At 41.7% G+C, this 17,659-nt stretch overlaps 1 protein-coding gene across 1 annotated transcript in view; it reads left to right on the forward strand.

Annotated features, from left to right (window-relative positions):
- Window positions 1-17,659, forward strand: part of LOC141430975 (coronin-1C-A-like) — a 54,516-nt gene that overhangs the window by 30,031 nt on the left and 6,826 nt on the right. The window contains exons 11-12 of the mRNA XM_074091885.1: window positions 10,163-10,303; window positions 15,840-16,046. Coding sequence (XP_073947986.1) covers window positions 10,163-10,303; window positions 15,840-16,046 — 348 coding nt within the window. The remainder of the gene's footprint in view (window positions 1-10,162; window positions 10,304-15,839; window positions 16,047-17,659) is intronic.

The raw sequence follows: 17,659 nt of genomic DNA on the forward strand, positions 1-17,659 counted from the left end.
AGCCGGAGCCGTTCAGGTTGGTGACGACACTACCCGGTGGTGAAGACGAGTCCGTGCTTGAGGAAGATGGCGCGCGACGCCTTGCTGCCCTCGTGCGCGATCGCCTCCGCCTCCACCTCGCCCTTGCGGGGTCGATGATGCTGGAACAAGACAAAAACACCATCATCATCATCTCTGCCTATATGGGACGTATACTGCAGGCGCTCCAGTGTGGATTGGGTACTTCACACACACCATTCAACGCTTTGCGGATTCGTGCAGGTTGCCTCACGATGTTTTCCTTCACCTCAAGCTCGTGGTGGATTTAAAATGAAATTTCGCAAATAAATTTGAATTCGGAAGTATTTCCAAACTACCTTTTTTACATGCCAACGTGGACCCCTGTCTGGTCCCCAGTGGACCCTAGGGTCCACACCTAGACCATTTTGGAACCTCTGGATATACTTATCACATCAGAAGTCAGTAAATGAGAAGTGACAATGACAGCTCAAAATTGCCACCAAACTCCTATAAGGGTATTACGAAATTCGAAAACCTAAGTTCGTATCGTACCATCCTTGTCACCACCGTAGTAATATTTATAAGCGTAAACAGGACGGCCTTGTGGACCTCGGGTCGAAGGCTAGCGATTCTGGCTCAAGATCGTAAGCGTGGCGTAATCTGATGTGGAGATGGGAAAAACTATTAATACTTGAAACAAAAAACAAAGTGAGACATGGATGCACAGAAAAATCAGAAAAAGAGACAGCGCTGGGAATCGACCCAGGTCCTCAGCAATCCGTGCTGCGTGCAACCCCTACACATCGTGGATGATATGTATCATTTACTCACTGAGATATATATCACTCATTTAGCTCACTATATCAGTAGCTCGCAGAACGAAATGTAACATTATTGTCTTATTGCTCATTCCCTTTCATGCTTGTAACTTATATTCTCCTTCGATGATGTATGGTTGACAATAAATGACAAATGATAGATAATGACATCTAACATCAAAATTTTGTCAACCATCATCGCATTATCTAAGGCAAAATGAGAATCTGTGCTGGTGTTGGAGGCCAAGACCAGGTTGGGTCACTGCACCCTGATAGTAAGTAAAGGCTGACCAGGAATATAAAAAACCTGACGCGAGGGCAGCACTTCTACGTTTTATAATGCAACATTCTTTACGCTTACTATACGATACCTATACCTTTCATTAAGTTTGTCATTAAAATCAGTCATTAAGATTGGTTTTTTGGAATCTTTTTGTATTTTTTATTTCAATTCAATTTTTTTGTTACATTTACGGTCATCTCGTAAAACCCATATCGAAAATACAAACTGAAAATATAAATGCACAGAAAGACCAGAAAAATAAGACCAGCGCTGGAATCGAACCCAGGTCCTCGGCATTCCGTGCCGTGTGCTATACCGCTACACCACCGCTGGACAACGATACAGACACGAATTTCTCCTATGCACCTCATATCTCAGCTTGTGTTGTTTCTTATTTAGCCACTTAAGCAGCGACACTAGCGACATCTATGCCGTAGCCCTCATCGAGAAACTTTTCGGCACTCCATCGGAACTAACCGGCGGTGGTGTAGCGGTATAGCACACGGCACGGAATGCCGAGGACCTGGGTTCAATTCCTAGCGCTGGTCTTATTTTTCTGGTTTTTCTGTGCATTTGTATTTTTCAGTTTGTATTTCCTATCAGTCATATTGACAACGGTGTCGGTGATCTTATTTAAAGGAATATTTTCTAATTCCTCACACTTTTTCTATGACAAATACTTTTATACATTTTGACAGCAATAGATAGATGCCATTTGTATTGAGTGTTACCAGTGCAAGAAATTAGTTGTATTGGTTTTTCGCAATATGGCGAGGTTTTTTTTAATTGTGGCCAGCCTTTAGTAAGTAAACGGGACGGCAAGATACGTAGGGCCTGTGTCGCCGTACCGTATCTTCTTGTCGCGACAGGTGGTGAGCAGCTTGGAGCCGGTCCAGTTCCAGCAGGCCGAGTAGATCAGGTCCGGGTGGCAGTCCAGCGTCATCAGCACCTCGCCCGTGCCCACGTTCCATATCGCCATCTGGAACACGCCACCACCCACCAGCTGTAAGCTCTCCACACTTGCAATCATGATAATACTATAACGGCCTGCTGGAACTGGACCGGCTCCAAGCTGCTCACCACCTGTCGCGACAAGAAGATACGGTACGGCGACACGGGCCCTACGTATCTTGCCGGCCCGTTTACTTACTAAGGCTGACCACAATTAAAGAAACCTCGTCATATTGCGAAAAACCGATACAACTAATTTCTTGCACCGGTAACACTCAATACAAATGGCATCTATCTATTGCTGTCAAAATGTATTAAAGTATTTGTCATAGAAAAAACAAATATTCTTTAAATAGATCACCGACACCGTTGTCAATATGACTGATAGGAAATACAACTGAAAAATACAAATGCACAGAAAAACCAGAAAAATAAGACCAGCGCTAGGAATTGAACCCAGGTCCTCGGCATTCCGTGCCGTGTGCTATACCGCTACACCACCGCCGGTTAGTTCCGATGGAGTGCCGAAAAGTTTCTCGATGAGGGCTACGGCATAGATGTCGCTAGTGTCGCTGCTTAAGTGGCTAAATAAGAAACAACACAAGCTGAGATATGAGGTGCATAGGAGAAATTCGTGTCTATCATTGTCCAGCGGTGGTGTAGCGGTATAGCACACGGCACGGAATGCCGAGGACCTGGTTCGATTCCAGCGCTGGTCTTATTTTTCTGGTTTTTCTGTGCATTTATATTTTCAGTTTGTATTTTCGATATAGGTTTTACGGGATGACCGTAAAAGTAACAAAAAATTTGGAATTGAAATAAAAAATACAAAAAGATTCCAAAAAACCAATCTTAATGACTGATTTTAATGACAAACTTAATGAAAGGTATAGGTATCGTATAGTAAGCGTAAAGAATGTTGCATTATAAAACGTATAAGTGCTGCCCTCGCGTCAGGTTTTTTATATTCCTGGTCAGCCTTTACTTACTATCAGGGTGCAGTGACCCAACCTGGGTCTTGGCCTCCAACACCAGCACAGACTCTCATTTTGCCTTAGATAATGCGATGATGGTTGACAAAATTGTGATGTTAGATGTCATGATCTACCATTTGTCATTTATTGTCAACCATACATCATCGAAGGAGAATATAAGTTACAAGCATGAAAGGGAATGAGCAATAAGACAATAATGTTACATTTCGTTCTGCGAGCTACTGATATAGTGAGCTAAATGAGTGATATATATCTCAGTGAGTAAATGATACATATCATCCAGCGATGGTGTAGGGGTTGCACGCAGCACGGATTGCTGAGGACCTGGGTTCGATTCCCAGCGCTGGTCTCTTTTTCTGATTTTTCTGTGCATCCATGTCTCACTTTGTTTTTTGTTTCAAGTTATTAATTAGTTTTTCCCATCTCCACATCAGATTACGCCACGCTTTACGATCTTGAGCCAGAACTCGCCAGCCTTCGACCCCGAGGTCCACAAGGCCGTCCTGTTTACGCTTATAAATATTTACTACGGTGGTGAGAAGGATGGTACGATACGAACTTCGATTTTCGAATTTCGTAGTACCCCTTATAGGAGTTTTGGTGGCAATTTTGAGCTGTCATTGTCACTTCTCATTTACTGACTTCTGATGTTCATAATGTATATCCCAGAGGTTCCCAAAATGGTCTAGGTGTGGACCCCTAGGGTCCACTGGGGACCAGACAGGGATCCACGTTGGCATGTAAAAAAGGTAGTTTTGGAAATACTTCCGCACTTCCGAATTAAAATTTATTTGCGAAATTTCATTTTAAATCCACCACGAGCTTTGAGGTGAAGGAAAACATCGTGAGGCAACCTGCACGAATCCGCAAAGCGTTTGAATGGTGTGTGTGAAGTACCCAATCCACACTGGAGCGCCCTGCAGTATACGTCCCATATAGGCAGAGATGATGATGATGGTGTTTTTGTCTTGTTCCAGCATCATCGACCCCCGCAAGGGCGAGGTGGAGGCGGAGGCGATCGCGCACGAGGGCAGCAAGGCGTCGCGCGCCATCTTCCTCAAGCACGGACTCGTCTTCACCACCGGGTAAGTGTCGTCACCAACCTGAACGGCTCCGGCTTGAAAATCTCACCTTCCCGAAACGTACACTTTCCCTAAAAGTGCACTTTCTGCTAAATGTACACTCCCAAAAGGGACACTTTCCCATTTGGGGCACTTTTTCCAAAGTTTCACTATTCCAAAAAAGCACTTTTCTAAAACGCCAATTTCCCAAATGGAGCACTTTTCCGTAAAGTGCACCAAAATGCACACATTTGGTATGAGTATGTGTATTATTCACGGCGATGAAATAGTAAAAAAAAAAAAAATTCAGTTATGAAATTTTGCATATTTGTTATATATGGAACGTGAATCCACTATAATTTAGTAAAATTCCGATTTCAATTCAGCCAGTTCTAATCTACTACGCGTGCGAAGCCGTGGCTTAAATCTAGTTTGTAATACAAAACCTAAAATATTTCTGGCATCTGTCAGGCATAATTCAAAGATAACATGTTGAATTTAATCTGATATTTAGTGAGTGTGCGCAGTACATGATCTAATTCCTCCATCTCCATTTTGCCAACGTAGTTCCGGGCGGCGGGAGCGTTCCATTGGCCCGCACAAAGTGGTTTTTTTTTATTCGACTGGATGGCAAACGAGCAAGTGGGTCTCCTGATGGTAAGAGATCGCCACTGCCTATAGACACTCGCAACGCCAGGGGGATTGCAGATGCGTTGCCAACCTAGAGGCCTAAGATGGGATACCTTAAGTGCCAGTAATTGCACCGGCTGTCTTACTCTCCACGCCGAAACACAACAGTGCAAGCACTGCTGCTTCACGGCAGGATTAGCGAGCAAGATGGTGGTAGCAATCCGGTTGGGTTAGGTTTGCTTCAACTTTCATAATGCAAACTGCTAAAGAATGGGATATTCGCTCCCGTCGTCTATATTTCCGTATAAACAATCTAGGGCTCTTTAAGGCTAGAGTGAATAGGCTGTTACTGAAACAGTGAGATACACCTTGGCCTCATCTGCAGTTAACATCAAGTGAGATGGGGGTCAATCAAGGTCAGTTATCTAGAAAAATGACCGATGGATGGATGGCCGTTGGGGCCGAAAAGTTCTCGAGTGGAGGCCGCTGATCGGCAAGCGCAGCGTAGGACGTCCACCAACAAGATGGACGGATGACCTGGTTAAAGCCGCAGGTTTACGGTGGATGCAGGCCGCTGCCAACCGAAGCAACTGGAGATCTGTGGGGGAGGCCTATGTCCAACAGTGGACGTCCTACGGCTGAGATAATGATGAAGAAAAAAATCTCCTTAATAACTTGGTTTCTTACAGTTTCAGCCGAATGTCGGAGCGGCAGTACTCGTTGCGCACCCCGGACGCGCTCGGCGAGCCGATAGTAACCGTCGAGATAGACACGAGCAACGGCGTCATGTTCCCGCTGTATGACCCTGACACCAACCTCATATACCTGTGCGGGAAGGGCGACTCCGTAATTAGGTACTTCGAGGTGAGTGTCTGGTGAGAGAGATTGATCAAGCGTGATATTTGACAAAGGAACCACAGATATAGATTACACTAGATAACGCAAATACCTCAATCTGTATGAAAACCAGCCGTGTCACTTTTATATATCTACTGTGACGTCTCCAGAGCGAATTAGCGATGTGAATTCCCCGATGTCCGCGCAAAATCGATTCGAATGCGCCGCCCGCCCGCGCCGTGGGGCTCGAGTCAGTCACTAGTCATGATTAGTCAGTTAGCGGTCAGTCTTTGTATGGGGCCAACCCCGACGTTTGGTCGGGGTTCGGACACGCGAATTAGATGCATTTGTAATCTAGTGTAATCTATATCCATGGAAAAGACCATGGGTAGAAATATTCCCACCCACCAACAGAAACGAAACATGACCCATTTAATAGATCTCGGCAACCTCATAATTTTTTACTATGACGCGGATGATCTATGTATGGGGTTTTCTTGGAAAATGTATTTTGTTTTTATATATTTTTTGCTCATTTCATTGAAAGTTACAGGAAGAAGGTTATAGAAACATAAAATAAACATAAAACCCATACATAGGGCGATCCCCGTCATAGTAAAACATCACCAGGTTGCCAAGACCCATTAACTGAGACATGTTTCATTGCTTGGACAGTACCCATATAAATTTGCCCATTGTTCTTTAGGCGCAAGCCACACAAGAAACGAGGTGGGACGGGGGCACGGGGCGAGGGCGTCTCCGCCTCGTCTCTTCTGTGTGGCCTGCACCTTAAGCAGGCGCGGCTCACTCCGCGTTTACGTTCTTCGCTACAAGTAGCCGGGTACCACTCTGTAGTGGCCTATTCAGCGGTTGTCTCGCACAGCCTCGGATCACCCCTGCTATCGGTGATGCGGTTCGCATTTTCTTCGTTATTACACAGCCATAACGTTCCGTTTGGTTTGCGCTAGAGTCGACGGTCTCGGAGCGGCCATAAAGCAGCGTTTCCACCAGAGATGTGCGAGGAATATGTTTTTCATTAACCAATAGAAACGGTTCATTTACACCAGTACTGTGCGAGGATGTGTAAATGAAGCGTTTCTATTGGTTAATGATAAACACATTCCTCGCAACACATTTTTTTTTTATTTGACTGGATGGAAAACGAGCAAATGGGTCTCCTGATGGTAAGAGATCACCACCGCCCATAAACATCTGCAACACCAGGGGTATTGCAGACGCGTTGCCAACCTAGAGGCCTAAGATGGGATGCCTCACGTGCCAGTAATTTCACCGGCTGTCTTACTCTCCACGCCGAAACACAACAGTGCAAGCACTGCTGCTTCACGGCAGGATTAGCGAGCAAGATGGTGGTAGCAATCCGGGCGGACCTTGCACAAGGTCCTACCACCTGCAAGACACATCCTCGCACATTAGGTATTGGTGGAAACGTTGCTTAAATCATTAAGCGTAATCTAATAAAAAGGCAATCTTCGTTTGGAACAAAGGAATGGTTCCTTTGTACTTGTATTATTTATTCTGTGCCTTAAGTCATTGCTGAGTAGAAAAAATGTACGAAACGTAATGTTTTTCTTACTCACACATAATAAATTATTTGATTGTTTTTATTGTCATTAGTGCCTTTTTTTTTAGGTAACACCGGAGCCTCCGTTCGTCCACTACATCAACACCTTCCAGACTCCAGACCCTCAAAGAGGTATTTTTAATCTAAACTATGATAAGTTTGTATGAAACGGCTGTAATGAATGCCTGGTAAGTCCTATCCAAGTCTGTACTAAATGGCTTCTGGTTAGTATAAATCATTATCGTACTACGAATGACACCGCAATCACCGCATAGCCTAAACCGTATTGGAGATAAAGGTTTGAAATTTGGTATCGTTTGGTATCGTTGAAGTGCACTAATATGGATTTTTTAGTGAGACATGCCCTTATAAACTACATAACCAATTTGGCAAATGGGTAGTATTTTTGGTAAAAAAAAAAAAATAGTTTACTCAGTACTTCGGTTCGATCATCATAAAATATTGGACAAGTATTTTTTGTTTTGTCAATCAAACAGAAAAATGACATAGATGAAGCGCGTCAAAGTGCGGGGGTGGGGGTCCGTGACGTCACGCCGTGCTATAAAGTGTCACGCGGAACATTACCTGGCTTCAGAATTTATTTGTTTAATTTAGAAAAAAAAAACATAAGCGTCCAATATTTTCTGACAATGGTAGTGCCACGAGAGTTGAAGTGCATGATTACACACAGCTACATAAAGGACTGGTTGCACAAAAGGAGAATGAATGAGTAAATGCCTAAATCCCGCTGTCATTACTGACGTATGTATGTCGTAGTTTAACAGATGTACTAATTAGATTTTTTTAGGCCACAGCCTATTCTTTCACCAATCGTAAACTACATAACGTGCCGTTTGTTTGTGTGGCCAGGTATCGGTATGATGCCGAAGCGCGGCTGCGACGTGGCGACCTGCGAGATCGCCAAGTTCTACCGGCTCAACAACTCTGGCCTCTGTCAGGTAAGCTGAATATCACCATCAATTCTTCTTGTCTTTCTAGCTAGTTGGAAGAATTTCAATATAATTTTAGTTTTGAAAGATGACTTACCTTTACCTTTTGATCAAAGTTCCATAATAAAAAAAGATGTCTCTACCAAGTTCCTTGCGGTGCATTTTCCTTGGCAAGTGGTCTTTCTTTAGTAGTATAAAGAAGTGACATGTAATAGAGAACGCTCTATGCTGTTTACTCACAGAATAAAAGTTTTCATTTCGATATGTAGAAATGGAAGAGGGCGAATCCATGCATAAAAAAGTGAATTTAACGTGAAAACGTAGCGGTTTTAGCATTGGAGGAGTAAAATAAAAGGAGTTCAGTCATCTGCATTAATATCTGTCACAGCGGAGCGGGGCGTGCAAAAATATATATAACACGTTCCTGGAAATAGAGTCGCAACAGTTAATTATTTATGTACGCTTTCTTGTGTCAGATATTGGTGTTAGTGACTGTACAGACGTAGCGATCTTGACAGATTAAAATACCTATCTTTTAATCTGTCTGTCGAACGATTTGCGAATTTTCATTTCTCATAACACAAATATCAGATTTTCAATCTGTCGAAATATTGAGAACGTATAAAAACAATATGCATATAAACAAATTGCCGAATTTCTCAAATCATATTATTCAATTAGCATAATTGTCTTATGCATATTAAAGTACTGTATAATAGTCATGCCGCATAATTACTCAAAGTTCATAATAAACAATTTTTATGCAAACATCGAGGATAATGATCGAAAAGTATAAAACACCTGGCAAAAATCCAACAGCAAAGATCATTTGTGAAGCAATTTTATCCGGGCTGCTATAAAAAAAACCTAATATCGAGGGCTAAGGCAGGAGCTACGCTCCGCTTCGCTCCCGCCTTAGCTTTCTGAACCTAACCTGTCCGAGTCGCTTCTGCTCCGAGCCATCTTGCTCGCTCGCACAAATCAAATGTTTTTTGCATTTGGCACGCATGATGTTATACCGTCCAATCTTTTTCTAAATGGTTATAGATTTTAATAATTATATGATAATCTGTCATTCCAGGATAGGATCAAAGGAATTTGGGCACAAATTTGTGCCTCTGGGAGAGGACAGGTTAACCGAATATTCTAAATGAAATAATTGAATATAAGCATTATAGCAATTATTTTTATGACTAATGAATGTTATATTATTTAAAGCTTATGCTCGGTAATAATATGAAATCTGTTTTTATGCAAAATGACTATTATGATTCTTGAACGTAGTAAAATGAAATTATGCTAAAAGTTTGTATGACGATTGAACGGCACCCAAAAGATAGTACAGACGCCCTATAGCCTAACGTTTCTGACGCTCGCGATCGCAATCAAATGATAGATTTCGCATACAAAAACTGTCATTTGATTGCGATCCCGACCGTCAGAAACGTTAGGCAATACGGTCTCGGATCGATTCACAAGAGCTGGCACGAATGGATTGTGTCACTTAGACATTCTTGTTCGAAAATGACAGATGCATAACATTTTCATATTTATGTAAAGAAAGAAAGAAAGAAAGAAAAGAAAGAAAATATTTATTCGTGACAAACATGAGAACAATGGATAAAAGAAATAAAAAAGAGAAAAAAATAATAAGTTATGCATGTCACGAAATGGTCCCCAATCAGCAATCTGCCGGTCTTGCGAACGGCGCTGGTCTTCCTTTGAGACATCATACATTTAAAAAAAAACACAATAAAACAGTGAAACCGATACAATTTTGAGTAAAAAAAAAAGATCTATATATTAAAAATAAAACGACAAAAAATTACAATATTACCAATGAATGTTACCTACCCTACCAAGATGTAGAAATAAGCATAAGCCAGTCTCCTTTACCCATTGACATCCCTATGCATGGACCTCTATGGATTGACATCTCTATGTGATGTGTATTTAAATAGGTAACACACAGATACTTTCATTCACTCATTCAAGCCATTTGTGCCAGCTGTTGTGAATTGACCTGTACAATGTATGCTTTTCTCCATTTCCCAGGCGGTGTCAATGACGGTGCCGCGCAAGTCGGAGCTGTTCCAAGAGGACCTGTACCCCGACACGCTCAGCGACGAGGCGTCGCTCACCGCCGACGAGTGGGCCAGCGGCGAGGACGCCGAGCCCTGCACCATGTCGCTCAAGGTACCCCCGGGCTGCTGGACGGTGGGGACAGGGACGAGTGGTGTAGCTCCAAGAGGACTGTACCCGATAATGATTGGTTATTTGCAGTCTTTTTGTATTTTTTATTTCAACTCCAAATTTGTTACTTTTAGGGTATACTGAAACCAGTCGAAAATACAACTGAGACATCTGCACTTTTCACCAGAAAAAGAGACCAGCGCTGAATCGAATCCCAGGTCCTCAGTCCGTGCTGCGTGTAACACCACGCTGACAAATTTAACACGATTTTTTCCTATGCAACATATCTCCGGTTGCTTATTTCTAGACGCTAATTTTAAGCAGCACTTCGACATCTATGTTTTCGCTCTCATCGAGAGACGTCACAATCGGAACCAACCGCTCACCAGACAAGAGATGTCGCTACTAAGCAATCAAATTACCCGATACTCAGCGACGAGGCGTCGCTTAACGCCGACGAGTGGGGCTGAGTGTTACTGAACCAGTGTAATACACCTTTGGGCTCATCTGCACTTTTCATCAGGTGGCATGAGTCAATCACGGGCCAGTTTGCTGTAAAAAAAAGTAGGCAAATAACACTTTTTTTGTTTCCGTTAAATTCAACTAATGGCCGAATTCATTGATAGAAACTGTCATTTTAAACAGAGTTCACGGTCGTTTTGAACTTCAAATTGTAAAATAAAAACACAAACTTGACGAAGGATTCGCGCTGTCATCGTTCATCCACCATTGTCTCTCATATTGCGTTTTCTAGATTTTTTTACCGTACACGGCAAAACCTCCTAGACACTATTATTAGCCATATTTTTCTAAAAATCTAATCTAAACTTGACGAAGTGGCATTGACATGATACGTAAGAGAGACATCAAACAAATTTACGTTTTTTAACTTTCTTTGCCTTTAGGCATATTTGACCTATTTATGTTTGAATCAAAAAGCTAATGATATGTAAGTGACAAATAAACGACACAGTTTTACCGCGTCATATTTTTTTTCGTCATTTATTTAAACAGTAAGATTTAGGCCATTAGTGTCTTGGATTAAAGAAATTAACTCTTGAATATTGCCTTAAAGTTTAATTAAATACATAATTATAAAATAACATGGTGTATCGAAAATAAAAACTGAGACATGGATGCACAGAAAAACCAGAAAAAGAGACCAGCACTGGGGATCGAACCCAGGTCCTCAGTATTCCGTGCTGCGTGCTATAACCCCTACACCACTGCTGAACAGGAATCTAGACACGATTTTTTCCTATGCATACATATCTCAGGTTGCTTATTTCTACTTTGCTACTTGCTTGCTTGCTTTTCTACTTTGCTAGCAGCACTAGCGACATCTATGTTGCGTCGACAGACGTCACACTCTTTCGGAACCAACCGCTCACCCAGACAAGAGATGTCGCTACTAAGTAATCAAATTATGATTGGTTCCAAAGACTCCAAAAAAACCAGCTGTGGTGTAGGAGTTATAGCACGCAGCACGGAATGCTGATGACCTGGGTTCTATTCCCAGTGCTGGTCTCTGTTTCTGGTTTTTCTGTGCATCCATGTCTCAGTTTGTATTTTCGATATGGTTTCACGGTATACCCGTAAACGTAACAAATTTGGAGTTGAAATAAAAAATACAAAAAGACTCTAAAAACCAATCATAACATGGTGTATTAAGAAAAATATCAAGAATTCGATGAAGACAGCCCTTTTGCTCTATTAGAACCCTGTCATAGTTAATCGCCCTCGTAAGTGCCTGGCTAACTTTATTAAGGGTTATTATTACGTCCCAGGTTGGTAGAATGTAATTTTATTAGTTTTTACAAACGCAAAGCGCATCTACTGCGCGTCTACTGTTACCATAAGCATGGATCTTGTTTACTAACCAATTGTGCAATGAGGGCTATCGCGTATGAATTCGCCGCTAGAGGCGCTAGTGTAGCGTGAGGTCTCCGAAATGTCAAATCGCATAGTTTTTGGGTGAGCTACGCCGGATTATTTGTGAATATTTTGCATTACCTGAAATTAATTATGGCAATTATGCGTTACGGGGCAATTAATGTCTGTGTTTTGAGACAGTTTTGTCTTTCGAAAACTTTTGTCCTCCATTTTTTTTCGAACAAAACGCGACTACGTAACATTGTGGTTGCTCGATATTTTTATGGTACGGTTTTAAGGTGTATTAAATATGATTTTAATCTAAACTTTGTTTTCACGCCCGTAATAACAAACTTTGAAAGCCACACTTAAAAACCTCACGCAACAGTGGCGCCATCTAAAAAGACAAGAAACGATAGCCCTCATTGCAAACATGTAACTAAATTTTTCTGGCAAGTATACGGACTAGCGAAATACCTGTGCACTTTAGTTCGCTGTACGCTTACAAGTTAGGTTGTTTTATGCGATTAACGCTGCGCTAAACTCAATGCGTTTGACGCACATCCATTTTGTATCAGATAATGCATGTGTTTGGTCCTGCTTTGTCCGCGTAAGACAATGTGTGGTAATTAGATTCATCATCATCATCATCATCCAGCCTATATACGTCCCACTGCAGGGCACAGGCCTCCCCTCAGAATGAGAGGGCTTGGGCCATAGTTCCCACGCGGGCCCAGTGCGGATTGGGAACTTCACACACACCATTGAATTGCTTCGCAGGTTTGTGCAGGTTTCCTCACGATGTTTTCCTTCACCGCAAAGCTCGTGGTAAATTTCAAATGTAACTCCGCACATGAATTTCGAAAAAACTCAGAGGTGCGAGCCGGGGTTTGAACCCACGACCCTCTGCTTGAGAGGCGATGGGTCAAACCACTAGGCCACCACGGCTTACGGGCAATTAGGCACGGGTAATTAGATTATCTGATGCAAATTGATGTGCGTCAAACGCATTGCGTTTAACGCAGCGTTTATTGCATAAGACAACCGAGCGCTTTAGTGCGCTATTGTTAAAAAATATTCTGAATTCTATAATGTTCTGCTATATATTTTCGTGTGCGATTATTGGACGTCCCTGCTATGACTTAATAATACACGCGTGATACTTCGTAAGAATTATTAAGGCATAGATTATTAGGTAGTACGTTTTGAGGCGTACAATAACCGCTCCAATTTTAAATACTGCATTTGTAAAAGGGTTATGTACAGTGAGATCTTTCTAATAAGAAGGTAAGTCTATGTGGGTGTATTTACAATATCTAACCAAGTAATATGAGCTCTATTTTAGGGTTCCGGAGCCAAAATGGCAAAAACGGAACCCTTATAGTTTCGCCATGTCTGTCTGTCCGTCCGCGGCTTTGCTCAGGGACTATCAATGCTAGAAAGTTGTTATTTTGCACGAATATACAAATAAACTATGCCGACAAAATGATATGAGATAATGAGGTATAAAATATACCTAAACTTGGAAGATTCCGTATAAAATACGAAATCCTTAGAAAAATATTACTTAATTTTTTCGTAATTGCTACGGAACCCTATTTTGGGCGTGTCCGACACGCTCTTGGGCGGTTTTTTTTGTAAAGATTTGCCATGTTCTCAGCTACTCGTTTGGTACGGTCACAAGCGTTAATTTGGGACCCATTTTGTCAAAAAATCCTCTGAATTGTCATAAAAAATGACAGATATTCGATGGGTCCCAAATAAACGCCCGTGACGATACAGATCGGTTCATTCACGAAGCCACTCCACATTTTATGAATGTAGTTGTAAATCTATCTGTCGAACACGTCTATGTGTGTGTAAACGCGTCCTTAGTTGCTGTCGGTACCGACAGTCACACACACTAGGACAAAGCAAAATTTACTGTCTTCTTGAGTGAACTGATCTTTATATTTATTTTCTTCAAAAACTATCAACTTTTCTGGAACAGAAACATTTACAATTGGATTCATAAAATCCTTAAAAAATGTTTCATCATCATCATCATCCCAGCCTATATACGTCCCACTGCTGGGCACAGGCCTCCTCTTTGAACAAGAGGGCTAAAAAATGTTTCCGTAGGTATAATTATGCAAAACAGCTAGGCCAAACGAGGAAATCTTTCTTTAGTACAACGTCGCCATCGACGTACAAACGAACATAAATAAAAATACATTATACATATTATGCACACTTCAGAAGTGTTCAGGGATTAATCCATGACAGGACTGTCCAAGGCACGGGCCGCGGGGCCCAAGCAAGCTTATTATTTATGCGACCCGCGAAGTGTTTTTATTTTACAGCAAGTAGGTACGAAAAATTCTTATGTAGAAAATCTATTTTACTTTGTTGACATCGTACCTGGACATTTCTGAGCAGTGTATATTTTAAGATATTTAATTAATGTGTTTCGCCTCTCTCTTCCCTTCAATACGATGAAGTGGAGTGAGGGAGACCGAGTGAGAATAATAGCATCTGTCTGGCTCTACCCTGTTGGCTTCTAACTTCTTAATTTTCCCGTGTGTGTGTGTGTTCATGTGATAACCTTGGTTTTTATTAAATATTAAAACAAACTTATAATTTAACCGTTTGATGCAGTGCAATCAATTTTTATTTCGTGTATATACATACATTTTTCATTTCCACGTAAGTACATAAAAAGGACGTCATATTCAAGTAATAGTTTGTGCGTCGCTTTCTTTCTTACTTTCTTTCAAAAAGTGTACCTTCTGGGAACCTATAGCATTTTAGAAAGTGCGAGTGCGCTGTCTAAGTTGTGCACTTTATGGGGAAGTGCACTTTTTGTACAATGTACCCATGGGGGAGTGCAATTTTTGGTAAAATGTACCCATTGGGAAATGCACTTTTCAATCAAATTATTCATCAGGAAGTGCGCTTTTTTGTAAAATGTAATGATTGGAAAGTGCACTTTTTGGTGAAATGTACCCATTGGGGAGTGCACTTTTTGGTAAAATGTACCCATTGGGAGTTCACTTTTTGGTAAAATGTACCCATTGGGAGTGCTCTTTTTGGTAAAATGTACCCATTGGGGAGTGCACTTTTTGATAAAATGTACCCCTTGGGAAATGCACTTTTTGATAAAAAAAATACCCATGAGAAAGTGCACTTTTTAGTAAAATGTATCTATTTGGAAGTGCACTTTTTGGTAAAATGAAGCGCGTCAAAGTCGGTAAGTGGGGGCTCGTAACGTCACGCGAAATTTTAACTCGCTAATTATCTTTATCATTTTTTTGCTTAATTGACAAAAGAAAAACTACTTGTCCAATATTTTCTGATAATCTAAATGTCAGACTAAATAGAAATTACTTGCGTATTACGGCCCAGGGGACCCGGTGTTACGTATCAATAAAAAAAAAACTAAGGCTACGTACCTACACACTATGTGGTTAACCGCGCGGTTTTAGCGCGCCGCTTCTATTTCAAGCGTTACTTTGAAGAGAGACGGCGCGTTAAAACCGCACCGCTAGCCGCATAGTGCGTACGTGGGCAGAGTCACTCGGCAATCGGGCCGACATTCACACACACGGTGTTTTACTGTTTTACCACCTCCGCCAACAAGCCCGTGCCCAGACAGACGCTACGCTAGGGGTCCCCCGCGTCGCTTCAGGAGCGTGCTTTGGTCGTACAGGGAGGGTACGTGAGCGGCCGCGCGGCCACGCAGCTCCACGTCACTAAGAAGGCCAACGCCCTCGCCGGCGCCAAGGAGCGGGAGAAGGACAAGGACCGCTCGCCCACGCCTGCGCACAAGAAGGATGACAGTCAGTGCGCGACGCCTGCCAGTGCTACGCCGCCGCCCGCCGTCACTGCTGTCATTGTGAGTGCTTGCTTACGCATAGTATTTTGGTATCCTATTATCTCGTCTTTTTATTTCTTCTGATTCTTCATTGATATTGTTCAATGCCAGCCAGCCGGTTCTCTATCGTTTGCCCGAATGTATCGTTTTCTAGAATTTTCATTTGCCATAAAGTAATTTATTTCTGAAATAGTAATTTCTTCAGAGTTGATATCAAACTAACCTAACCTAACCTACTGCATTCTATATGATGACATTTAGAAAAATCCTGAAAAGGCAAACGTTGGTATGGCAAGTGAAATTCGGGCAAATGATATTCGGGCAAGTAAAGGTAAACGCAGCCAGCCATATTTTCCTTGTTTAACCCTTAATAAGGTAGAGGCGATTTAGCGACCGCTTGCATTGAGTTGGAAATTGTATTTTATTAAGTTCATATACGTCACAATTTGCATTGTAATTATTGACTACGTTTAAAAATATTCTTTGTCAGGTATGTATTCGATAGCTGCTTTTGATTCTGTGGTAGTATGCTCCAATAAATGGGGCCTTATTAAGGGTTAAATTCTGTAACTAAAGCCCTGGTTGTTCTGGCGCGTTTTTTTTATAACTACAGTATAATCTCACTAATCCGGCACTTCAATAGACCGGCACGTCCAATAATCCGGCACCCTCCGCCCACGCCTCCCTCGCCCCCCTGAGCCTATGCGCTCCGGTCGCGGCGTCGTCGTCTAGCAGTCTAACCTTAAAACTTATCACGTGCACAGCATACGTAATTACATTGAAAATACAAACTGAAATATAGATGCACAGAAAAACCAGAAAAATAAGACCAACACTGGGAATCGAACCCAGGTCCTCGGTATTCCGTACCGCGTGCTATACCGCTACACCACTGTTGGTCAACCGCACAGACACGAATTTCTCCTATGCACCACATATCTCAGCTTGTTTGTTTCTTATTTAGCCACTTAAGCAGTGACGCTAGCGACATCTATGACGTAGCCCTCATCGAGAAACTTTCGGCATTCCATTGGAACTAACCGCTCACCCGGACAAGAGATGTCGTTATTAAGCAATCAAATTAAGACTGGTTTTTTTTTTGGAATCTTTTGGCATTTTTTATTTCAAATAAAAAAAAAGAAAAAATTAAAAGTAAAAATTTGGAATTGAAATAAAAAATACCAAAAGATTCCATAAAAAAAAACAATCTTAATACGTAATTACCTTTTAATTACATTATAATATTCTCTCCATGAAATGCATTATTATAATCCATTAATCCGAACATTCCAATGATCCGGCACCCTCTGGTTTTTAATTAGTGAGATTATACTGTACTTGTCTATAACTTCCCTTGGGAAGAAAGGTTTTCCTTGAATGTTTTTGCACCCAAATAGTATGGTATTAAGGCTGCATTTTGTTTACTATGCCGTGCTCAGACTCGATAAACTTAAGCTTTCACTTGTAACAAAACATGGAGCATTCGCCGTTTTAAAATTTGTCAAACTGAACAACGAATAGAGTCAAGTATAGAGCCAAGCACTGCTGCGAACATTTACACAATTATTCTTGCGAACGCTCTAGTAAATGCTCGTCAAAAATTTCATCATTCACGATGGTGTCAGACGGGGATT

This window comes from Choristoneura fumiferana, chromosome 9 (assembly GCF_025370935.1).
Source record: "Choristoneura fumiferana chromosome 9, NRCan_CFum_1, whole genome shotgun sequence".
Taxonomy (NCBI): Eukaryota; Metazoa; Arthropoda; class Insecta; order Lepidoptera; family Tortricidae; genus Choristoneura; species Choristoneura fumiferana.